Genomic DNA, 26,352 nt, shown 5'->3' on the forward strand with positions numbered 1-26,352 from the left:
TTTCACAATTATGTATGTTTAATTATGAAGGTGCCCATCGGCTTCAAATTAAGGTTGCCTTCAGTTTTCCGCGCAAAGCAGGGTATAAGTCCTTTCAATATGAAAATGCCAAGCCCTCGCAAATTCTGCCTCCATGTCATATTTGGTACCCTGGTTCTCTGGCTTCCACCCTTAGCAGTTCCTCACCCTTGCTGCCTTTTTGCCTCCTCACTTGCGCCTGCTATAGTGAGCCCCTATCTTTTGTACCTAATAAGGTCTATCAAACTGAGGCTCAGCTCTCCCAAGCCTTAGGTTGTCTATCTGATGGAGAAGCTGCCTATCAGAAATATCAGAGGGGAGCTGTGTTAATCTGTATGCACAAAAACAACGAGGAGTCCGGTGGCACCGTACTCCTTGTTGTTTTTATCAGAAATAGAAGCTGTGTTTTCAGGATGGATAAAGTAGATGCTTTTTTAAAAAATTGGATTTTAGAAATTGGATTTTAAAATTAAAATTAAATAAAGCTCACTTTTGAAACATAAAACCTATTTAAATTTGAAATTATGACAACCTATATTAAGGCCTAAAATTACTAAAATCTCTTAAAGTCATTTAAATTAAATAGAAATATATTCAAGATGTACTTATTTCCTGCCGAACTTTTAAAGAAAGTCAGACCACCAAAGTGGTTGGAAGTCGCTGGCCAAGCACCAGGAACCAGAGTTGGTTGAAGTGCTAAACCAGCTTTTGACAGCACTAGCCTCTTCTGCATATGCAGAGAGAATATTTTCTTCAGTTTATTCAGTTCTTGACTAGTTCATTCAAAATTGAGAAACTGACTGGGAGTTGAAAAAAAGTTGGCAAGCTTGTTTTCCTCTTCCTACCTCTGAGTAAATAACAGGTGGGAGGAGATGACACCTATTAGTTCTAAAATTTTGAAGGACAGGGTGACCAGAAACAACCAGTTCAATTCACTAATTGCTGTTACTACGTCCTTTGGTTAATAAAGCAGTTAATTTTAAATGTAAAACCTTTTAATTTAGGTTAGATATTAGGAAAAACTTTCGAACTATAAGGGTATATAAGCTCTGGAATAGGTTTCCAAGGGAGGTTGTGGAATCCCCATCATTGGAGGTTTTTAAAAACAGGTTGAACAAACACCTGTCAGGGATGGTCTAGGTTTATTTGGTCCTGCCACTGTATAGGGGGTTGGACTTAATGACTTCTTGCGGTCTCTTGCAACCCAACATTTTGTGTTTGATAAACTTACTGTTTTCTTATGTATCCAGAATAATTAAGGTTATTTTTATTAGTAAAATAAAACCATCTTAAAATGCTGTTTTTGTGCATTTTTAATTAAATCCCAATTTCCATTCAAATGTAGCTTGACACAAATTACAAGTAAAAAATTAATCATCTAGTAAATGAGAAATGCATCGTTCTCCATTGTCTAACATAAATTGTACAAATTAGGAATCAAAATCTTAAGCTATATATATATATGTGTGTGTGTGTGTGTGCACGTGTGCCTAAAATATATGTTAAGAAATCTAATTGATTAAATAAATGTGTATAGAGAGAGTGTGTCTTCCTGGTTTGCAGAAAAAAGAACCAAATAGTGTAAAAACTATATTTAGTTGCAAATCAAGATGTTTTAGTGGTTAGCAACCAGTAAGAATCTGATTCTATGATTTCCCCCCAAAAAAGGTTCTTATTGGTTGCTTTATGCATAAATAAACTATAAATAACTAACAAATAAATAAATAATGTGCAGATGTTATTTAGACTAAAGCCTTCTTTCCACTGCCTCCTCATCCATATCCCAGGGGTTGAACGTTGATGCTTTCCCCTGGTAAACACATACAACACGTACGTGCAAAGACCTATTGTAGCAGAAGAGGGCTACTCTCCTCCACAACTTGTATTCCAAAGCTATTTAAGGTACTGTTGCTAACTTGAAAAACAGTGGAAGTTCCCATACAAACAACTTTATTGAAAGTTAAGATTGCTCAAATACATGCAGTCAGTTAACGTAAGGCAACATATACAACTACACATGCCTTACCACCCAAATATCCTAGTTCCCAAATGCGCATACAGACTCCTGGCTTCTATAACAAACACCTTGTTCAGTATACACCCATCTTCAAAAGCAGTATTTCTGTTCTATATCATCCCCAGGCTGTCACTTTTACCTGCTACTAATTTGTAGGCATTTCCTAACATTAAAGGTGAAGGGAAAAGCTCCTGGTACCACAAAATGGAATTGCCTTGCAGTACAGGATTTTATATTTTGTTTCATCTGAGAGAGACTAGAGCTGCACATTTCAGATCTGGGTCCAGATTTGAACTTTTCTGGTATTTATAAAGGTGTTTGGGTCCGGGATGTGGTACAGATCAGGGCAACAATGAAGTTCAGTTCAGGATCCAAGCTTTCTAAAGGTCAGAGTTTTTAATCAGGCACTTTGTTTCAGCCCATCTCTATTTTTAGTATAATGTACAGACAAGCCATAGACCTGTTGTACTGTGCTTCTCTACCTTCCTAGACTTGTCATAGAATCATAGAATATCAGGGTTGGAAGAGACCTCAGGAGGTCATCTAGTCCAACCCCCTGCTCAAAGCAGGACCAAGCCCCAACTAAATCATCCCAGCCAGGGCTTTGTCAAGCTTGACCTTAAAAATATCTAAGGAAGGAGATTCCACCAACCCCCTAGGTAACGCATTCTAGTGCTTCACCACGCTCCTAGTGAAAAAGTTTTTCCGAATATCCAACCTAAACCTCCCCCACTGCAACTTGAGACCATTACTCCTTGTTTTGTCATGTCCTACCACTGAGAACAGTCTAAAGCCATCCTCTTTGGAACCCCCTTTCAGGTAGTTGAAAGCAGCTATCAAATCCCCCCTCATTCTTCTCTTGAGCAGACTAAACAATCCCAGTTCCCTCAGCCTCTCCTCATAAGTCAAGTGTTCCAGTCCCCTAATGATTTTTGTTGCCCTCCGCTGGACTCTTTCCAATTTTTCCACATCCTTCTTGTAGTGTGGGGCCCAAAACTGGACACAGTACTCCAAATGAGGCCTCACCAGTGTCGAATAAAGGGGAACGATCACGTCCCTCGATCTGCTGGCAATGCCCCTACATATACATCCCAAAATGCCATTGGCTTTCTTGGCAACAAGGGCACACTGTTGACTCATATCCAACTTCTCGTCCACTGTAACCCCTAGTTCCTTTTCTGCAGAACTGCTCCCGAGCCATTCGGTCCCTAGTCCGTAGCGGTGCATGGGATTCTTCCGTCCTAAGTGCAGGACTCTGCACTTGTCCTTGTTGAACCTCATCAGATTTCTTTTGGCCCAATCCTCTAATTTGTCTAGGTCCCTCTGTATCCTATCCCTACCTTCCAGTATATCTACCTCTCTTCCAAGTTTAGTGTCATCTGCAAACTTGCTGAAGGTGCAATCCACACCATCCTCCAGATCATTTATGAAGATATTGAACAAAACCGGCCCCAGGACCGACCCCTGGGGCCCTCCACTTGATACTAGCTGCCAACTAGACATGGAGCCATTGATCGCTACCCGTTGAGCCCGACAATCTAGCCAGCTTTCTGTCCACCTTATAGTCCATTCATCCAGCCCATACTTCTTTAACTTGCTGGCAAGAATACTGTGGGAGACCATGTCAAAAGCTTTGCTAAAGTCAAGGAACAACACGTCCACTGCTTTCCCCTCATCCACAGAGCCAGTTATCTCGTCATAGAAGGCAATTAGATTAGTCAGGCATGACTTGTCCTTGGTGAATCCATGCTGACTTCCTGATCACTTTCCTCTCCTCTAAGTGCTTCGGAATTGATTCCTTGTGGACTTGCTCCATGATTTTTCCAGGGACTGAGGTGAGGCTGACTGGCCTGTAGTTCCCAGGATCCTCCTTCTTCCCTTTTTTAAAGATTGGCACTACATTAGCCTTTTTCCAGTCGTCCGGGACTTCCCTCGATAGCCATGAGTTTTCAAAGATAATGGCCAATGGCTCTGCAATCACATCCGCCAACTCCTTTAGCACTCTCGGATGCAGCACATCCAGCCCCATGGACTTGTGCACGTCCAGCTTTTCTAAATAGTCCCGAACCACTTCTTTCTCCACAGAGGGCTGGTCACTTCCTCCCCATGCTGTGCTGCCCAGTGCAGCAGTCTGGGAGCTGACCTTGTTTGTGAAGACCGAGGCAAAAAAAGCATTGAGTACATTAGCTTTTTCCACATCCTCTGTCACTAGGTTGCCTCCATCATTCAGTAGGGGGCCCACACTTTCCTTGACTTTCTTCTTGTTGCTAACATACCTGAAGAAACCCTTCTTGTTACTCTTAACATCTCTTGCTAGCTGCAACTCCAGGTGTGATTTGGCCTTCCTGATTTCACTCCTGCATGCCCGAGCAATATTTTTATACTCTTCCCTGGTCATTTGTCCAATCTTCCACTTCTTGTAAGCCTCTTTTTTGTGTTTAAGATCAGCAAGGATTTCACTGTTAAGCCAAGCTGGTCGCCTGCCATATTTACTATTCTTTCTACACATCGGGATGGTTTGTCCCTGTAACCTCAATGAGGATTCTTTAAAATACAGCCAGCTCTCCTGGACTCCTTTCCCCCTCGTGTTATTCTCCAAGGGGATCCTGTCCATCAGTTCCCTGAGGGAGTCAAAGTCTGCTTTTCTGAAGTCCAGGGTCCATATTCTGCTGCTTTCCTTTCTTCCCTGTGTCAGGATCTTGAACTCGGCCATCTCATGGTCACTGCCTCCCAGGTTCCCATCCACTTTTGCTTACTAATTCTTCCGTGTTTGTGAGCAGCAGGTCAAGAAGAGCTCTTCCCCTAGTTGGTTCCTCCAGCACTTGCACCAGGAAATTGTCCCCTACACGTTCCAAAAACTTCCTGGATTGTCTGTGCACCGCTGTATTGCTCTCCCAGCAGATATCAGGGTGATTGAAGTCTCCCATGAGAACCAGGGCCTGTGATCTAGTAACTTCTGTGAGTTGCCTGAAGAAAGCCTCATCCACCTCATCCCCCTGGTCCGGTGGTCTATAGCAGACTCCCACCACGACATCACCCTTGTTGCTCGCACTTCTAAACTTAATCCAGAGACACTCAGGTTTTTCTGCAGTTTAATACTTGAGCTCTGAGCAATCATACTGCTCCCTTACATACAGTGCAACTCCCCCACCTTTTCTGCCCTTCCTGTCCTTCCTGAACAGTTTATATCCATCCATGACAGTACTCCAGTCATGACAGTACTCCAGTCATATCCCACCAAGTCTCTGTTATTCCAATCACATCAGTGTGATTGTCCTTTCAGTGTAATCAAAAAGCTTTTCTCCTTAACCATGAGCTCTGTGTTTGACACTGGTAATGTGTACTAGCTGCATACCCCATCTGAGAACTCTGGCAGTTGCCCATGTGGTACTTAAATTAGAGGGATACATTTGAAGGATTACGTTCTATAGTGAGCTATCTGGAATAGACATTTCTGTTGGTAATGTCCTGCTTTTACCTTTTGTGTCTGTGCAGTAAGGTCAAGAGAATGTTTTTGTCCAAGATGGCTAAGTGACATATGTGAGGGGACCACTATCTTTGCGCCTGGGGGTGTTTGTATAACTTCATAACAGCAACAAACTTAATTGACATTTTCTTCTAAATAATATCAGTTGTGGTAAGTCATTGTCTTGTCACACAATAGTTACAGGCTTTTGCAATGGCACATTAATTACAATAATTGGGCAGTAAAGAAGCCATAGGGAACAGCTAATGTGCTGTACACCTAGATGAGGTTCTAGCTATAACACCTTATGTGTAATAATAAAATTTTCATGATTGACACAGCTGATAAGCCCTGATACTTCTGGTTTCTGATCTTTCATGTAGGTTTTTAAATTCTTTCATACTGTTTATCCCATAATCCAAAATGTCACGAAACCGTTGAATACCGTATTATTTTGAGTCTCTGTGTGTAAGTAAATGAGACTTACCTTCTCTCTCAATTTAAGAGAGGGGAAGAAAACAGATAAGCCCCTACCTCCTGCCTCCCACTATGTCTGTCTAAGGTACTTGTATGGCCTTCATTACTATGTTATCAGAATGCTTTATGGTCTTCAATGCATTTGTCCTTCCTTCTAGTTTACTTCTGGAACTGCTTGAACTTCTCTTTGACAAATTCAATGCTGTAGCGGCTGCTCATTCTGTGGTGCTGGGACATCTTCGGCAGACCGTGGCCTTTCCATCCAGCCTGTATGATGGTGATGTCAAATTGTATGACATGGCAGATGTGTGGGTGAAGATCCAGGATGTCTTGCAGGTAAGGATCTCTCAAACAGTCATGCACTCAGTTTAGACCAGCAATTTTTGCTGACAATTTGCCAGCAAATTCATTCCTATAGAGGCTCAAGAAGCATACATGCTGGAATTTGTCTTTATTGGTGGGTAAGTGTCTGTGTTGTTATAATGGACTGCTGGGTCCCAAAGCACATAAACCCCAGCAATCAACGTCTGTTTTGGCTTCATCTTTATGGTATGTGAAGAGGTGATACAAGTTACCTGCCAAGTTACCAAATGATGTTATCAAAAGCTTTCAAACAGTAACATTTAACTCAGTGTTGTTACCTTATCACATTTTCCTGTCACATAGAGTGTCACAACTGAAACCACCTGTCTCCTTTTGTCAGCATGCCTTCATTGCAGTCAGCTGAGACACTCAGGCTGGAGCTGCTGCCTGCATATTTTCTCTGAAGACTCTTCAACTTTTGTTCTAAATTGTGGTATACTCTGCTGTAAAGGATTATAGAAAGTTCCATGTTTTATTTCATAGACTATCAGGGTTGGAAGGGACCTCAGGAGGTCATCTAGTCCAACCCCCTGCTCAAAGCATTTTCTTTGTTGTTCAGTTTAACTGCACAGTGGTGTGTGATAACTGTCTCTACCTATATAGGTATGGATAACTGCATACACCACGTGTGACTTATTAAGTAGTTTTGACTGGCTTACCAGCTCTTTGCCAATTAATCTCTTTTCCCCGGGCCTCTTTCTAGCCCTCTAGGCATCTTCAAACAGGCTCTTTATAAAGAATCAGTTTGACCCACACACGTTTCTTTCTCTCCCGATGTGAATTTTAACCCTCCTTCCCTTTGTTATTATACTTGCCCAAACCTCAGGATAGATAATATTCAGCCCCAGGCTAGTGACCGTCACAAATTTTAAAAACCTTGTGCAATTAGAGCTGACTGGAACAGGTTAGTGGCAATGGTTAAGCTTGTGGGTGGCAATAGAGTGCCTAGTTCATGCTCTGGCTATGCTATCTTGGCCCTTGAGGGCCAAAAAACCTTTAAGAGCTTTGGCAGTTCTGCCAGTTTCACTCTAGGGAGCAGAGGCCCAGGAGTGAGAATCTTGCACAATGTTATTGCCAGAGAAGCAGAATTACAAGGCAAGTAATTTTCCCTTATCGGCAAGAGTTGGTGATGGTTGTATCCCTCATAAATGGTGAACTATAAAATTGAGAAAACCTTTATACTCCCCCCAACCGAGTGTGTCTCCTCCGTGACAGAAGAATCAAGTGAGAGAGCTTTAAACTTTGTTATTGGGACTGTTTCTTGTCATCTACCACCTGTGATGCTTAGTTGCTATAAGCCTGACTGTTCAGAGGTCAGAGGGAGCCATAACACCCTCCAGAAATGACCTAAAATAGCTTTTCTGCACATAAAAATGACAGCAATTCAAACTCCATAATCTTGTGCCCATCTGGGGCTGGAAATAAGTGCTGGATCGCCATGGGAAGCTGGGAGTCTTCCCTATTTCTGTTTGTAGAGAGCTCCTATTTATTGCACTGCAGGGTCACAAGCATTGGTGGCTAGGTGCATGGGATGGGGGGAGGCCCCCACTCCAGTGGGTGTGTGGGAGGAGCCTCTTTTATGAGGCCCCACTCTCCAGTGTGTGTGTGTGGGGTGGGGGAGGTCACTGTCTTTATCTCAGCCTCCTATGGAGGGGAGGCCCCTAAGGTGGGGTTAGAAAGCGAGTCCTCCCCACACTCAGCAGCAGTTCCTACCCCGCAGGGCCGGGCCTGGATCCCCTCCCTGGCCCATTGGCTTTTGCTGCTCGCAGCTGAAGGGCTTGACTCTGCACTTTTCAAGCAGGCAAGACTCATGTTGTCTTCAAAGGGACTCTTCTGCTATTAGAGTAGGATGAGAGATGATGGTTTAAAACCCCTTTTAAGATACATATCATTTAGTTTATTTTAAGTATCTGGCGTATCAGTTCTCATTTGTAAAGTTTTGAACAACATGGTGAGGTCTGGAAAACTTTCTTTCATCCCTGCTAAAAAAACTGAAAAGTTTCTTTCCTCTGGGCACATCATACACGAGGCCATTCTTAACAACTTCTTGGAGCTCAGGTCAAACATTAGTCAGACCTGCTTGGCAGTGGTGTCCTTGACATTCATTTTAGTTGTCACTGTTTTTAATTTAATGCCAAACGAAACCAGGTAAAATGTGGCATACAAAAAGAGTAGGAGATAAGATGGTTTGTTTGGTGGTGGTGGGGAAGATGGGGGTGGGAAGGATAAATAACTCCCTGTGATCTAGCCTCCCAGTTGGCCTTGTGGTAGTTTGTGTGCAGAGCCTGAAGACAGCTGGTCAGAGGCAGGGAGCCTAGTCCCCTGAGGGGACTACAAGTTTCAGGCAGTGTTGGCTGGGTTGTGCACACGGGGTGGCCTGGAGCGGAGCAGAATTGGCAGGCTGAGAAAGTGCAGTGGTTATTTCTGACATGCTGGAGCGTAGCGATGTCCTGTATTTCATCTGCTGGAGCAACACTCTAGACTGCTCTGAAGCTCTATGCCCCAGCGGCAGAGATAGACATGGGGGGAGGGGGAGTTAGGCCCCCTCCCCCAAGCCACCTGCTGTTTATGTTCATAAGATAGTGGACTTTAAAGTTGACACTTTTAGGTATAGAAAACCTTTACTGGCCTATAACTAAATTGTGTCCATTCTGGTTCTTGAACAGCAATAATTTAAGGACTGAAATTCCACATTTTTGTGAGGAAGAAGAGGAAACATTTCTCTGGCAGATTGTTTTTACAAAAATCAGTGTTTGTTTCAATGTGTTCAGGGGTTAGGAAGGATGGAAGAAATTGTGAGAAGATGGATTAGTGGCAGAAGTGAAGTCAGGTGATGCAGTCAAAGATGAATGAAATATATTAATGCCTATGCAGTGTGTCCCATTCCTCTACAATTTTTCACATGGATAACATGTCCTCTAACAGTGTGTGTGCATGTGTAATATATTATGAAGTAGCTGTTTTTCTAGCAGCATGCATACATACATACATTTGTGTGTATATGTTGGGGGTGGAGAGGCACCCTTGTGAAAAATGTAAGACGGTATTAATTTTTTTCTATCAGCTCAAATGACCTGACTTATTTTTCCTGTAGATATCTGAATGCTTCCCAGTAATATTCACTGTTAGTGCTCGATTCTGTTGTAACCCACGTGCCTAATAGGGAGATATCTCTTTAAGAGACCTATTGGTGGGAGGTAGGAGTGAGTTGTGTCTGAGTCATTGTTGCTAGGCAGATTTAGCACCCCACATCCAGAAGCTTCTGGAATTGGGTGTGGTAGTTTTGGGTATGCTCGGATAGGTTCCCTGTTACTGGCATCACACTCCATGAGGGCAAGCGGTCAGGGTAGCTGCTTTGCAGGGGGCCATGTGCCCTGGGTGAGTTGGGAGAAGCTGAGCCCAGGAGCAGAAAGCAGGCTGTCGTTCCTAACTCTGAAGCATTTTGCAGCAGTTTTTTTTATATCTATATACTTAATGGAGTGATGGGTTAATCAGTTAGCTGGCTGGCTAACAATGATTTCAGCAGAGGAAGAGTCTGCATGGATTCCAACTGAAGATTTCTACAAGCAAGTAGAGGGAAGATGATGTTGTTTTAGACTCAGCAGACTGTATAGATTTGGTGATCAAAGACTGAGACTTAGGTGAACTGAACCTAAGCTTTTGGGAATTCTCTGTTACTTCTCACTGTGGTTCTGTGGGGACTAAACTGTTCAGATTTTAATTTTTCTTTATTTATGTTTATATATGACTGTGAAGATAATGCCTGTGGATTATAAAATACCATATTATGCTGTAAAAATTAGATAATTATTTATCATAAAATTTTATAAAGTTGTTTAATTAAATTCATTTTTTAGTTCCTTTTGGGACTTGAAGGTGGGGAGTTTGAGCCTGTGCAATCCTTGCTGAAAATCCTTAGTAGAGACTGAACTCTGGGTCTCCAGCTACTTTTCTGTGGGAGTTGGGGGGTTTTTTTTAGGCACTGGAGAAGAGCAACGAAGTGTACTCTAGTCTAGCCCACCCAAAGGTTACACTATTATGTTACTCCTGGGGGCATTCTGTGCGGAATAAAATAAAAATCCTGAGCACAATATTTTAAAATTCAACAAGATTCTGCAATTTTTATTTGTCAAAATAACACTAAGTTATCACTCTAGTTCCAATTATTTTGGTAATTTATTTCAAAATACCTGTCAGCAAGTATGTCTGTAAAAATACAGACACACACAAAAATTCTCCCAGGAGTAGAGATTTAAAGAAACCTCTATGACAACCCAGTTCCTGTTTCTCTGCCCCATTTCCCTCCAGAGCTCAGCCGGGGGGCCAGACACCCACAACCCCTCCCTCCCCCAGAGCCCAGATACCCCTCACCCCGACAGCCAAGCTGCAGTACCCCCCCCCCCGGCCCAGATACCCACACCCTCTGGCCCTTCAGAGTAACACCAGCATTTAGTTAGATCCTGCTGAAATGTCACCTGTCTGATATGCCAGTCATCTTGTCAGCTGTGTGCTATCAGGGTGTGCAATGCCATGCTGCACTAGAAAACCAAGAAACATCACGACTCTACATCTTTTGAATTGGAGAGTGCCTGTTGGGTCAGGTATCCTGCCTCCAGGTAAAGTCTTTACCAGATTTCTTCTTTTTGTGATATTAATAACTCTCCATTTGCATTGCCTTCCATCCAAGGTTCTCAATGTCCAGGACCTGTGGATCCCCCTCTTAGGCTGGGGGGGCATCCGTTAGCAGTGGATGGGCTTCGCCCGCCTGCTTCCCGGATCCCAATAGGATCCAAGGTTCTCAAGATGCATTACAAACATCAAAAAGAACAGGAGTACTTGTGGCACCTTGGAGACTAACAAATTTATTAGAGCATAAGCTTTCGTGAGCTACAGCCCACTTCATCGGATGCATAGAATGGAACATATGCATCTGATGAAGTGGGCTGTAGCCCACGAAAGCTTATGCTTTAATAAATGTGTTAGTCTCTAAGCTGCCACATGTACTCTTGTTCTTTTTGTGGATACAGACTAACATGGTTGCTACTCTGATACAAACATCAAGTAGTTTAGTTGGCAAAACCTGCATGAAATATTTTATAGGTGGGGAAACTGAGATGCAGAGAGATGAAGTGATTGGCCAAACGCACAAAAGAAGTCTTTCAAAACAGAATCCATACCTACTGTCTGCCAGTCCTGTGTCTTTAAGAAAAAGACAATCCTTCTGCACTTTAATCTGTTGTATTATTTCATAGCTGGGGATCGCAGAAAAGTTAAATTGTAAAAAGTGTGCTCCCTCCAGTATGTACATATCTTTTTCCGACACTTGCCTGTAGTCATCCTGTTATACATAGGAGGGAAGTATGGGTTAGTGATTAGTGCAGGAGATTGGGGATAGGGGAAGACATCTTCACTGCTGAGTTACTCCAGAGTTAGACTAGTGATTGGCACCCAAGTTTGAGCGCCTGTGTGTGAGGAGCCACACTGCAAAATCATACCCGAGTTACTGATTCCTCACACACATGTCCGTTAATGGCACTCTGTGCTTCAGTAAGCTGAGAGCCACTGATTCTTTCCCAGTGAATTCTGGGAGAACCTTTCTGTCTTTCTGGCCACACAGAGGGAATTGTGGGAATGTACTGGAAGACAATCAGCACTCAGATGACTTAGCCTGCATCCTCCTCTCTGTGAGGTGGATGGGTTACCAGCATGAATTAAAGCGGCACCTGAGCTTTAACCTATGCCCCCATCTTGTTATACCAATAAAATAAAAACCAGCAGGATCTTATTAAAGGGGAAAAGGCAGAATGCCACATTTATTGTGAATACAGAAAGAATCATAGTAAACAGTTAGTTATAGCTATAATACATACATAGGTTCTGCAAGGTTGTTATCATAATTACCAGCCTTAGAGTTGCTCATGCCAAGCCACTGGCCAGGTGGCCTGGACACGAGGAGGGAGCAGGGCCTTGTCAGATGCTCATCTGATGCTCCTGGAAGTTGGTTTGCAGAATTAGACCCCAAAGTTCTCAGTTTCTAGAGTCCATTTTTATAGGAATTTATTCCTACGCCAGTCTATGGGAATTGCTTCATCATGCTGTTGCTGAATCAATCAGCAGATGGCACATTCCTGACGGCTCCGTGCTGCCAGATGTTATCTTGTTCTTCGGTTCTCCCATCCTTGAGGCTGTTGGGTGGATTCCAGTCTGCCCTCCGGGGGTCCTCTGGTTGTTTCCACTTGACGCCTTCTTCGGCCGATGGACACTGGATTCTTAGGCTGGCGCCTCCCTGATCATTCATTTATTATCCACACCAAGCATCCATCCACATACATCCTCTATCTCTATTTTAATCACAATTGTTAACAAAGCGAGATAAATACAACAAAAGGATGGGGAGTCTCTGTGTGCTGTTTCTGTTGTTACAAAGTATTGCTTTGAGAACAGACTCTGTCTTAGGATGTACTAACACAATTAGCAGCCAAAAACCAAGAGACCTCCCTCTTAATTAGTAATACCCGGGAATTTAAACTATGGGGAATCAAACTCATTTGTGATTTTAATACAGAACTTCTTTAATATGTTCCAACAATCTGGGCTAATTTGTCCAGATGGAAAGCACCACTAAACTTTCATGAGGATTTTGTGTGTGGACAGGAGTGGAGTCTGAGTCAATACTGAAGTAAGAGCCCAAGTTAACTGTGCAGTGGAAGAATACTTTGATACTTAACTCCTGGTTCTATTTCTGACTCTTCCATTAACTGTGTGTCCTTGGACATGTTGCCTAACCAGCCTCTGCCTATGTTTCCCCATCTGTAAAATGAGGATAATATTTCATAAGAATGGCCATACTGGGTCAGACCAAAGGTCCATCTAGCCCAGTAGCCTGTCTTCCGTCAGTGGCCAATACCAGGTTCTTCAGAAGGAATGAACAGAACAGGTAATCATCAAATGATCCATCTCCTTCAAAAGGGTATTGTGTGACATGATTATTTGTTAAGTACATTAAGATCTTTGGATGAAAAGCAGTAGAGAAGTATAGTGTATTTAATATCTATTTCCATAAATTCCATATGAAATGTAGATGGCGTATATGCAATCCATATATACAGGTTCTCTTTACAGAAACTAATGACATTGTCGTTTCCTCCAAAGCTGAAAGAATGTCCATGATTTGGCTCTTTCTGTTTCCCTTCATATGGCCTTAAGTGCACTGAACTGATGCTTTTGAAATTCTGAATGGTTAGTCTCATTAACAGTATTCTTTCATTTAATGGAGAGGATCCCCGATAATGTCACGGCAAACCTGGTGGCTGAACTTTGTGACTTTGTCCTCACCCATAACTATTTCACATTTGGGGACAATGTATACCTTCAAATCAGCAGCACTGTTATGGGTACCTGCATAGCCCCACAGTATGCCAACATTTTTATGGCTGACTTAGAACAACGCTTCCTCAGCTCTCATCCCCTAGTGCCCCTACTCCACTTGCACTACATTGATGACGACATCATCATCTGGACCCATGGAAAAGAAGCCCTTGAGGAATTCCACCATGATTTCAACAATGTCCATCCCACCATCCAGGACCAGGACCAGGACCAGTCCACACAAGAGATCCACTTCCTGAACACTATGGTGTTAATAAGCGATGGTCACATAAATACCACCCTATACCGGAAACCTACTGACCGCTATTCCTACTTACATGCCTCCAGCTTTCATCCAGACCACACCACACGATCCACTGTCTACAGCCAAGCTCTACGATACAACCACATTTGCTCCAACCCCTCAGACAGAGACAAACACCTACAAGATCTCTATCAAGCGTTCTTACAACTACAGTACCCACCTGCTGAAGTGAAGAAACAGATTGACAGAGCCAGAAGAGTACCCAGAAGTTACCTGCTACAGGACAGGCCCAACAAAGAAAATAACAGAACGCCAGTAGCTATCACCTTCAGCCTCCAACTAAAACCTCTCCAACGCATCATCAAGGATCTACAACCTATCCTGAAGAACGACCCATCACTCTCGCAGATCTTGGGAGACAGGCCAGTCCTCGCTTACAGACAGCTCCCCAAACTGAAGCAAATACTCACCAGCATCCCCACACCACACAACAGAACCAGTAACCCAGGAACCTATCCTTGCAACAAAGCCCGTTGCCAACTGTGTCCACGTATCTATTCAGGGGACACCATCATAGGGCCTAATCACATCAGCCACACTATCAGAGGCTCATTCACCTGCACATCTACCAATGTGATACATGCCATCATGTGCCAGCAATGCTCCTCTGCCATGTACATTGGTCAAACTGGACAGTCTCTATGTAAAAGAATAAATGGACACAAATCAGACATCAAGAGTTATATCATTCAAAAATGAGTCGGAGAACACTTCAATCTCTTTGGTCACTCGATTACAGAGCTAAAAGTGGCAATTCTTCAACAAAAAAAACTTCAAAAACAGACTCCAATGAGAGACTGCTGAATTGGAGTTAATTTGCAAACTGGATACAATTAACTTAGGCTTGAATAAAGACTGAGAGTGGATGTGTCATTACACAAAGTAAAACTATTTCCCCTTGTTTGTTTCCCCTCCTACTGTTCTTGTAAAGTGCTGGAAATGGCCCACCTTGATGATCACTACAAAAGGTTCCCCCCCTTCCCCCGCTCTCCTGCTGGTAATAGCTCACCTTTCCTGATCACTCTTGTTACAGTGTGTATGGTAACACCCATTGTTTCATGTTCTCTGTGTATATAAAATCTCCCCACTATATTTTTCCACTGTATGCATCCGATGAAGTGAGCTGTAGCCCACGAAAGCTTATGCTCTAATAAATGTGTTAGTCTCTAAGGTGCCACAAGTACTCCTTTTCTTTTTACGGATACAGACTACTAGTATCCGTTACTAGTTACTAGTACTAGTAACACGGCTACTACTTTGAAACCTGGAGGATGGTGTTTGTGAATGTGGATTGTCTGCTGCTCTTGAAAAATGCAACTTCAGCCATACTAGCTGTACAAGGAAGGAATATATTCTCAAAGTTGTTAATCTTTTAAAGTGAGACTAGATCTATAGACTTCCCATTTTATTTTTGTTTCCTGTTTTTTATCCAAAAAGAAACTTATTTGCATTTTACATAATTTCTTAAAAAACAGCCTGGTGTGGAAAACGTAATGATTACCCTAGTTTGGGTGTGTTGGGTTTTTCTTTGGAAGTATGTAGGATCTAGAACATAAGATATTTAAGTTATCTTATGACTTTAAGATATATACTTGGAAGACAGCTCAAGAGCTAAGTGGATAACGTAGACAGGATTGGTTTCAGAGTAGCAGCCTTGTTAGTCTGTATTCGCAAAAAGAAAAGGAGTACTTGTGGCACCTTAGAGACTAACCAGTTTATTTGAGCATAAGCTTTCGTGAGCTACAGCTCACTTCATCGGATGCACACAGTGGAAAAATATCCGATGAAGTGAGCTGTAGCTCACGAAAACTTATGCTCAAATAAATTGGTTAGTCTCTAAGGAGCCACAAGTACTCCTTTTCTTTTTGTAGACAAGATTATTCTCACTCCAAGAGGTGCTCTCTCCAAGTCGGACTGAGCCATGTTGGCAGGGTGGTATGGCAGAAGTTTGCATGGCTGTTCTCATGTTATAGCTTTTCTGTGGATAGAGTTATTTTAGCCCTGGGATGTCAATCTACTGTTTCACAAGCTCTAACATTCACTTAAAGTTCAAAGAGATAAAAGAGTCTGAAAAAATTAATTGGTTTCTATGTAGTGTGCAATCAACCACTTGAGTTCACTGACACAGGGGCTCACCGAGGCTTACAGTTCAGCTGATTTAAAAAGAGGATTAGGTCATTTTAGGGGCATGAACAACATTTGCTGCTATGTGAGCAGGAACAAAAATATATACACCCCTCCTGCAATGTAAAGTTTTAAGATTCAGTGAAGGCTAATGCTTATGGGGTTCAGATGGATTTTTCTTCTATTTTATAATCTTGATCAATTAACAAGATGTATCCCTGAAGATTTTCTAGGTTCATGTCTACATACTTCAGTGATTGTGGTGCCTTAGAGCCTAACCATCCAATGCTCATCCGATGAAGTGAGCTGTAGCTCACGAAAGCGTATGCTCAAATAAACTGGTTGGTCTCTAAGGTGCCACAAGTCCTCCTTTTCTTTTTGCGAATACAGACTAACACGGCTGTTACTCTGAATACTTCAGTGATTGGCATCCTAGGAGTACAGTACCTTCGAGTTTTCTTCTCTCTCAAATAATCAAGTAAGATGATAACTGAACTAGATGGACCAGTTATCTAGATGCATATAACCTGTTGGAGTGCAACTGTAGTACCTTGACTATGATATAATACCTCGCAAGCTGAGCAAATTGGGCCTGAATAGTATTTGGGTGGGAGACTTCCAGGGAAAATCTAGAAGATAGAGTAAGAAGTACTAGCAGATCAACAGGTGGTGGTGGTATTTATTTGGATTCTCTTCTGCTCAATAGTACTAAAAATTCCACAGTATGGTGTTTGGGGTGCATTTTGCTTCTACTGGTGCCCTGTTTTTCAGAATTATAATACAAAAATCCTGGCCATGTTTGATCATTAAATATTGCCTGGCACTCTTTATAAGGGTACGGGTGCTAATCCTTGGGCCCTGGGAAAATTTCAGTGTGTTATAACACTCTGCCAGATAGAATTCTCCTTGCAGTTTTAGTTATATGTTGTTCTTCACTTTCTGTTCTAAACTGTGGAGCAGCTTAGAAACACCTGCCAGGGATCATAGAATATCAGGATTGGAAGGGGCCTCAGGAGGTCATCTAGTCCAATCCCCTGCTCAGAGCAGGACCAATCCCCCATTTTTGCCCCAAATCCCTACATGGCCCCCTTAAGGATTGAACTCACAACCCTGGGTTTAGCAGGCCAATGCTCAAACCACTGAGCTATCCCTTCCCCTGATAGCTCTATGTTAACTTGGTTGATCTATGTTAACTTGGTTTTGCCTTAAGATTGTCTTTTATCTGCACTGTGCTTATAAAAAGAAAAAAGGGAAACAAAAACCATCATTTTACCTCAGTTTTGGCAGCACCTCAGTGGCAAGTGATTGATGCTTATAGATTAAAATCCAAATTCTGCCTTGGATGCAAGTAGCAGGTGTAATGGGATACCTCGATGAGACTTGCTACAGACTCAGATTGCAGAATTTTGGCTTCCAGTTTGTAAAGCACTCTAGATGTCTTTCAGGTGAAAGGGACTATATAAGTCTAAAATCAGTATAAAACTCCTTTATACTTGTTGAGAACCGTGCTAATATCAGAGATGTTGGTGCACAATCTAAGCATTAAACAAAAAACTCATTAATTTTAAGCTCCATTAGAGATGCAAGGAAAAAAAAACATGTTTGCCAAATGGAAAAGGGCTAAATTGGTAGAAGAAAAATTTTAATTTCAAGCTTCAAAAGAGTACAACAATTAATGGGCGCATTTAAAAAAAAAAGAGAACTACTTGATGGGTATCCTTTTAAAATTAATGCAAAAAATAAGGAAAGAAGAGAGAGAAACCCCTCAGTAATAAAAAATTGCCATAATTAGAAAAAAAAAATTACAGTGAGGCCTAGTGGCTGCAGGTAAGATTAGAGCCCCATTGTGCTAGGCCCCATATAGACCCATGGTAAGAGACAATCCCTGCCCTGAAGATTTTACAGTCTCAAAAGCAAAGATAGACAAAAGGTGGGAGGGGAAACAGAGGCACAGAGAGGTGAACTTACTTGTCCAGGGTCACATAGGCAAGAGCAGAGACTAAAATCAGTGTTTCCTGACAGGGCCATCTCTACCCATACACAAAGTACGCAGCTGCGTAGGGCACCAGGAAATTTGGGGCACGACATTTCCAGGTGCCCAGTGTAGCTGCTCCAGCCCCTGCCCTGCCTCTTCCTCGTGGTCCCTGCCCCTGTCCCAAGGCCCCCACCCCCACTCCCCTGAGGACTGCAGCAGGGCTGGCCCTGCACTCACCGGCGGCGGGAAGTACAGCGGCCTGGCCCTAGCTGCGCCGCCAGTGAGCGCTGGGGGGTGGTTCCCCTCTCCCCACAAGCCAGCTCCCCTCACCCGTTCTGTGGAGGCCTGGCCCCCTCCCCCCGCGAGGGGGGGGGAGTGGCTGCGTAGGGCCCCAGAATAGCTAGGGACTGCCCTGTTTCCTGAATCCCAATCCAGCTCCCTACTCAGTGGACCACAACATTTTGTAGTAACAGATGGCTTCTAAGAGCAGGTGGACCAAATTTTCTTTTGTAGCTGTTGTTCAGAATGCATCATCTTGAAGTTTCTCCCAACAATTTTAAGATTATGAAGCATCTGTTTCCCATTAGTGCTTTTGAGGAGCAGACTGAAGTGTTTTTCCCAGTGAGATTGTGAAGTGGTTAGTGCACTTTAAATCAAGTTTGCATTTCAAACTGCCAACACTACTATTTTTGTTCTGAATAAGTGGTGTATACAAATGTATAAAAAGAAAGGGTGGTAAGCCTGAAAATCACTTCCGAGCTCTTGTCTTCTGGAACGATTACTCAGTGGGAGACTATAGAAGAGATTAAACAGTATCTGCAATTAAGTGGAAAAAACCCCTGCCTTAAACTGATTCCCCAAACTCTTGAAAGTCCCATCAGTTAGGTTCATTGTTTACTATTCTGATTCTTATCAGCATCCTCTGCTTTTCACTCTTGCAACCAGATCAGCCAACTAGAATTAGGCGAGACTGTGAGTAGTTCATCAGCAATGTGGACAAGGTTTATACTGGCATAAAACCACACTTTTTTTTTTTGATGCACTGAGCTTATTCACACTGCCTTTGTGTGAGCAGCTTTAGAGGCAGTGAGACATACACTTACCAGCATCATAAAAAGTACTATGGATGAGAAAAGACCAGATGCTCATCATGTCCACACTGCAAGAGATCTAATCTTTCAGCAGTGCATGTGTGATTCATGCAGTAAACTCCTACTAATGATAGAGAGCTGCTGATACCCCAGGGAAAAGTCTGAAAACTATTGTATTTCAAAACCTTTCTGCTGCCATGTTGTACATTTTTTTGTATTTTTCCATTGTTATTTAGTATGCCTGACATTTACATTACAATAGGATAGGGACTTTCTTTTCTGTGTTCACCTGCTCCTGGTGTTTATTCCTGACCCAAAATCCTAATCCTCTGTATTTCTTTGACACTGCATGTTTCTTCAGGAACCATGTGTGAAGTTGGAAACTACAGGGCTACATTGCTTAAAAGCCTTTTAAAAATTCCCTTCTACCAAGAATTCTTGTTCTCCTTACTTGTACCCTGTCCTGACCTGATCATATTTGCAGGAGAATTATTAGAAACAGTAGATCCTGGACTAGGTTCTCTGGTAGGATTGCTTTGTATTGCCAGAACAGCACAAAGCAGCTGTAGTGTACCCATGAATTGAACTTTGTACCTTTTTTCTTTTCAATAAAATGATACATCTTTGAATTTAGTGTTGGTGAAAGGTGCTGGCCTGACAGCCTTAGAGATTGAAGACATCTTTGTATAGGTTGAGTAGCAGAAATTCAAGGCTTTTTCTCCTTCATTCCATTGGTGTGCTTCAACCGTTGCCTAGAAGGGATCACCTCTACCAGGAGAAGGGGGAGTCTACACGGCTTAGTCACTTATTGACTGCTTTTGCGAGCCTGCCATTTGTGGAAGAAGATTTTGGTACATGGACACCTGAAACTGGACCGGAGCTCACCAATTCACTTCGCACAAGCCAGCAAACAACTTGAAGATACTGTTTTTATGCAAATCGCCTTCACTAATAAAGAACGAGAGAGAAGAAATATGTAGACAGTAGGGGAGAGAAGCTAAACATCGCAACCAAGATGTTTAAAGGAAGTTTTCATGAGCAGATTATTAGCTATATGTATCATGGGAATTAGCCATGCCAAGCCCATTCGCATTGATAACCCATCTGTGTCCACATTATCTTGCTTTCTCGTTATAATATTTGTATCATGCTGTTCATTTTCAAAATGATTTATAGTCACCATCTAATTCTAACAACTCTCCAAGGAGTTGGATCTTATCTTCATTTTACAGATGGGGAAACTTAGTGAGCTTCAGACCAAAATTTTCAGACATGTCCACTCCTTTTAGGTGTCTGGTTTTTTCGGTGCTCATTTTGAGATACCCAGAGCTAGTTGTCTGGGATGAGGAGTATCTTCAGCTTCCATTGACTTAGAAGTGTTTAAAAGATGGACTTGGCCTATTTGGTGCTTCTTAGTAACCTCATCCACGTATTTTATTCTTTGGTCCAAGTGGTTTCACCTATGCTAGAAGTTCTCAGACTTTTATATAATTTAGACCATATCTTAACTGAGAGAAAACGTTATGGGCACCTTCCCCCCCACTAATCTTGAGGGAATTCTGCACCAAAAAAAAATAAAATTTCTGTGCACAATATTTTAAATTTGTGCAAATTTCATTTATCAATAAATGTGGAGGCTACAGCGTGGCAGTGGGGAGCACAGGCCAGTGGCTGCATGGAGGTGGGAGATGGCCCTGAAGCCTTCCCCCTCCCTGCACCCCCAAGACATGGACTCGGGGGTGAGGCTGCACCTGACCCTGACACGGTGCAAGGGCCGGGCCTTCCCCAGAAACATCCCGGGGCTCTGCCCCTCTGCGCCATGGGCACCAGGTGTTGGGCAGGCAGGCTCAGCCCAGCAGGATCCAAGTGTGGAGGGGCTAAGTGTGGGGGGATCTAGGTGTAGCATGAGAGAGTTCTGTGTGGGGCAATCTGGGTGTGGGTGGCTCAGTTGGGGGGTCTGGTTGTGAAGGGGATTTGAATGCATAGGGGCTCATTGGTGGGTTCTGGGTGCAAGGGCAATGGGACTCTGCCAGGAGGTCCAGGGGAAGGTGGCTGGGGCTCAGTGGGGTGGGTCTAGGTGCAGGAGTGGTGGTCTGGTTGCAGGGGGGTGGGGCTTGGCAGGAGGGTAGTCTGGGTGCAGGGGTGGGTGTCTGTTGGGGCCCAGATGCAGGGGGATGGGTCTCGGTGGGGTGGGGATTTAGATGTGGGGGGCTCGATGGAGGGTTCTGGGTGCGAGGGGTGAGGCCCAGGAGGTGGGGTCTGGGTATGAGGGGGTCCAGCTATGAGGGGGTCCAGATGCACAGGGATTGGGTGGACTGAAGAGCAGCTCCCCTCACAGTGACCCCACCCCCACCCTGACTGAGGAGTGATGGGGGCAAGAAGTGCGTGGCAGGGAGATTTGGAGCTTCCTGCAGCTGGGGGAAGGGATCCTGGGGGTTCCTGGCCTCTCCATGCAGGGTAAGTGTGCTCCTACCTCATCCCCAGCTCAGCCGGGACTAGGAGGGTAGGAGCCTCTGATGGGGGGCAGGGGAGGGCCAGATGCAGGGGAGGGGGGCTTGGTGGGAGCAGCCTGGTGCGACAGGGTGGGGCTTGGTGGAGTGGGGTTCAGGTGCAGGGGGCTAAGTGGGGGGGGTTCTGGGTACAAGGAGGCTCGGGCTGGCGGCGGTCTGTGGGTATGGGGTGGGGTCCGGATGTACAGAGGTTGAGCGGACAGGGGGGTGGGTCTGACCTGGCCTTGGCCTGGGCGTCCCTAGCCTCCTACCCCCCCGCAGTGATTTACTTTTCTGCCGGCTATTCTGGGTGCCTGAAAGGCCATGCCTGCACTGCTGGGGAGGGGCATGTGACTCCTCTTGCAGCTTCCCTCTCAGAAAGTCATTTTTCTGCAGGGAAGCAAAGAAATCTGCAGGGAACATGAATTCTGCTCCTTTGCAGTGGCACAGAATTCCCCCAGGAATACACCTCATATGTAATTATGCAGATCTCCTCCCCTCCCATTCAGAATCACACAACATTCCTGTGTCAGCTACAGCAAGTAGGAGTAGTATATCGAGAATATTTAATATACTTTTAGCTGTTTCAATGTGGAAATGAGGAAAACCAGAACCATCTGACTAGCCAGCTGTTTGTTGACCACGACCAAATACCCAGTATACCTCTGGTGATCCACAGACTCCAGTTGAAGAACCTTTGTCTTACACACCTTTATTCTAGCTGCCCAAACCCTAGTCTTTAGATGGAAGCAGTGCTGCTCTCCATGCAGTGGTTGAGAATATGTTGACACTAGCCTTGTAAACCTGTTTTTATTAGTTTATAACTCATTCGTAAAAAAAACCCATGCTTTGGGCTCAAGTTTGGCAAATAAGACCTCAGCATGGGAGAAATTGATATATAACCAATTAAAATTGCTCTCTTTTCATTTTATAAAATCAATATAAATATAGGGAGACAAAAGACATTAAACCTGGTTATACAGCAAGAGATATGAAAAACAGAGAGGTTAGTTCACAACAGCATTTTATATGTTTAAGAAAATATTATACTGAAATGGACTTGTCTCTGTCAGTAACTGCGTGGACTTATTGAACAATTACTGACTGAGGAAATATCTGTTAGCTATTATCTTCAAAAACTCGTGGAAGACTGGAGAAGTTTCAGAGGACTGGCAGAGGGCCAATATAGTACCAATCTATAAAAAGGGGAATAAAGGCAACAGCCTGGTCAGCTTAACTTGGTACCTAGAAAAATGAAGGAGCAAATAAGCAATGAATTTACAAACAAAAAAAGAAGATAATAAGGTGATAAGTAACAGTCAACATGGATTTGTCAAGAAGACATCGTGTCAAACCAACCTAATACATTTCTTTGATAGTGTAACAAGCCTTGTGGATAGTGGGGAAGCGGTAGTTGTGGTGTATGTTGAATTTAGTAAGGCTTTTTATACTGCCCTGCATGACCTTCTCATAAACAAACTAGAGAAATACAGCCTAGATGGAGCTATTATAGGGTGGGTGCATAACTGGTGTTGGAAAACTTTTCCCAGAGAGTAGTTATCAGTAAGGCTAAGATTTAGTCACTGGTATTTTTTGTAAAAGTCATGGAGAGGTAACGGGCGATAAATAAAAAATTGACGGCCTGTGATCTGTCCATGATTTTTACTAAAAATACTCATGACTAAATCTCTACTTCTGGGGTCCTGCTGCTCCGGGCCCCTGCTGGGGAGAGCCTTGCTCCAGTGCTGGAAGTTGACTTCCCCCTAGCCGCTGCTCCTGGGGGCTGCGCTCTGGACATCCTCCAGGCGCCCCTGGGGCTGCTGCTCCAGCTGTCCTGGGACCGCTGCTGCTCGGGTGCTCCCTGGAGCGAGCCACACCAGCCACTGTCCCAGTGCCAGCTGCTTGGGGCCACCTGTGCAGCCACCAGGACCACTGCTCAGGTGCTCCCTGGGGCCGCCTGAACAGCGGCTGGTGCAGCTAGCCCTGGGGACTGCCGGAGCAGCTGGCCCCAGGTTGCTCCAGCAGTGGAAATCCGTGACTTCCGTGATCTCCATGAAAGAATCACAGCCTTTGTTATCAGTGGTTCACAGTCAAGCTGGAAGGGTATATCGAGTGGCATCCCACAGGGATCGGTCCTGGGTCTGCTTGTGTTCAGTATCTTCATAAATGATATAGATAATGGCATAAAGAGTACACATATAAAGTTTGTGGATGATACCAAGCTGGGAGGCGTTGCAAGTTCTTTGGAGGATAGGATTAAAATTCAAAGTAATCTGGACAAACTGCAGAAATTGTCTGAAATAAATAGGATGAAATTCAATAAGGACAAAGGCAAAGTACTCCACTTAGGAAGGAAAAACAATTGCACACACATGAAATAGGAAATGACTGCCTAGGAAGGAGTAGTGCAAAAAATGGATCTCAGGGTTATAGTGGATCGCAAGCTAAATATGAGTCAACAGTGTAACACTATTGCAAAAAGAGCAATCATCATTCTGGGATATATTAGCCGGAGTGTCGTAAGCAAGACACAGAAGTAATTATTCCTCTCTACTCTGCACTGATAAGGCCTCAACTGTAGTATTGTGTCCAGTTCTGGGTGCCACATTGCAGGAAAGATTTGAACAAATTGGAGAAAGTTCAGAGGAGAGCAAGGAAAATGATTAAAGGTCTACAAAACATGACCTATGAGGAAAGATTGAAAAAACTGCGTTTGTTTAGTCTAGAGAAGAGAAGACTGAGGGGGGACATAACGGTTTTCAAGTATATAAAAGGTTGTTACAAGGAGGAGGATGAAAAATTGTTTTCATTAACCTCTGAGGATAGGACAAGACTCAATGGGCTTAAATTGCAGCAAGGGAGGTTTAGGTTGGACATTAGGAAAAACTTCCTTACTGTCAGGGTAGTTCAGCACTGGAACAAATTGCCTTGGGAGGTTGTGGAATGTATGTAATAGGAGGTTTTTAAGAACAGGTTAGACAAATACCTGTCAGGAATGGTTTAGTTATCATGCAGTCGTGCCTTGACTGCAGCAGACTGGATTAGATGACCTATTGAGGTCCCTTCCAGTCCTACATGTCTATGATTCTATGATACTTGTATGCTTAGGGCTTAATTTCCAGAGGTGTAGAGCACCCATAGCACACCTATTGATGAAGATATTTCGCATCTCTGAACATCAGGCATTTAGTTCTTAATTATGCATTTTCTGGCACTCTGATTTGTATGATGATTGAACAGTTATTTCTCAGTAACCATATAGTACGCAAATTCCTGTATTCTGGTTGGCCAATGACCATTAGCTAATCAAAGTGCAGGTTGGGATTTACATAAATCCTGAATAACTATACAGTGATTATTTGAGCCCCTCTGCCCTGATTGACGGCAGTGTTCAGAACTTCCAACCCGTATGCAAACAACAAACATAGTGGCTGAGGTAATGTCTTTTATTGGATCAACTTCTGTTAGTGAGAGATACAGGCTTTTGTGCTTACAAAGAGCTTTTCTTCACACCTGAAGAAGAGCTCTAGACAAGCTTGAAAGCTTGTCTCTCCCAGCAGTGGAATTTGGTCCAGTAAAATATATTACCTCATCCACTTTGTCTCTCTAACATGATTTTACAAGTAGCGATCAGGTAAACCAGACTGCACAGTACATTCGCAAGAGGGTTAGAGCACTGAACTTGTGCGAGCAGGAAAAGAGAAGAAATGAAATCAGAACTGTTTAGCTACAGTGTAAACTATTTAATTGATGGGCCTGATTCCCTGCTGCCTTGTACCTTGTGGGCTACTCCTGTGAAAAGTGGGTGTGAAATTATACCATTCTTTGCGGATGTATAAGTGACAACACAAGGGTGGGTGGCAGCTGAGAATTAGGCCTGGTAAATTCAATGCCACATGCCTAGGGGACAGTTGTCACTGAGTTATAGTTATTGTACTGAAATATGAACTCTGACCTCTTGCTCTTCTGCTCTGGCTACTGAAGTATTGGCAACCCCAAGTATTGAAAAATCATTTGTCAGGCTTTTGAAATCATGAGATTTTAAAAATAAATGCTGTGGGGTTGTTTTTTTATTTGCCTTCTGGTTTCCGAGTCTGTAGGTTTTATGTCTTCAAGCTTTCCGCCACAACCAGGAGCACTAGAAACTTACCATTTAGAAAAAATGAAAGATGTGATTCTCAAAATAATCACCCCCCAGTTCTGGGCTGGCGCTTTAAAAGAAATGGCAAGAAATGACAATACCGTCTCTCTCGTCTCTCTGCTCTTTTGCTACTCCCCTCAGAACTCTTACTGCCTTAAAATCAGTCCTTAAAATCAGATTTAGTTTCTTACCAGCAATCTTTCCACACCTTCCCTTAACGTTTACTATTGTCCCGGATGCCTTAGCATTGTTTGTGTTGGAGTGTAATCTTTTCAGAGCAGCAGATGGCACTCTCTCTGGTTTATGTAGCATCATCTGCTTTGTGCCACTGCATAAAAGAGGAACATACTGCTGATCTGTTTTGAACTTGATTAGCTTGTGAGATATGACAAGATCACACTTCAGTGTGGCATTATTACTAGTTTATGCTGCTATATTTGACAGAGAATCTCTGTTGTATGTCTCAGTGAATAAACTTACTCTGAGTTTCCTATTTCT

At 43.4% G+C, this 26,352-nt stretch overlaps 1 protein-coding gene across 8 annotated transcripts in view; it reads left to right on the plus strand.

Annotated features, from left to right (window-relative positions):
* EXOC4 (exocyst complex component 4) overlaps positions 1–26,352 on the plus strand; it is a 595,663-nt gene that overhangs the window by 88,979 nt on the left and 480,332 nt on the right. For all 8 annotated transcript variants that reach the window (XM_077837141.1, XM_077837147.1, XM_077837165.1 and 5 more), the window contains exon 7: positions 6,137–6,314. In XM_077837141.1, coding sequence (XP_077693267.1) covers positions 6,137–6,314 — 178 coding nt within the window. The remainder of the gene's footprint in view (positions 1–6,136; positions 6,315–26,352) is intronic.

This window comes from Eretmochelys imbricata, chromosome 1 (genome assembly GCF_965152235.1).
Source record: "Eretmochelys imbricata isolate rEreImb1 chromosome 1, rEreImb1.hap1, whole genome shotgun sequence".
NCBI classification, from domain to species: Eukaryota; Metazoa; Chordata; order Testudines; family Cheloniidae; genus Eretmochelys; species Eretmochelys imbricata.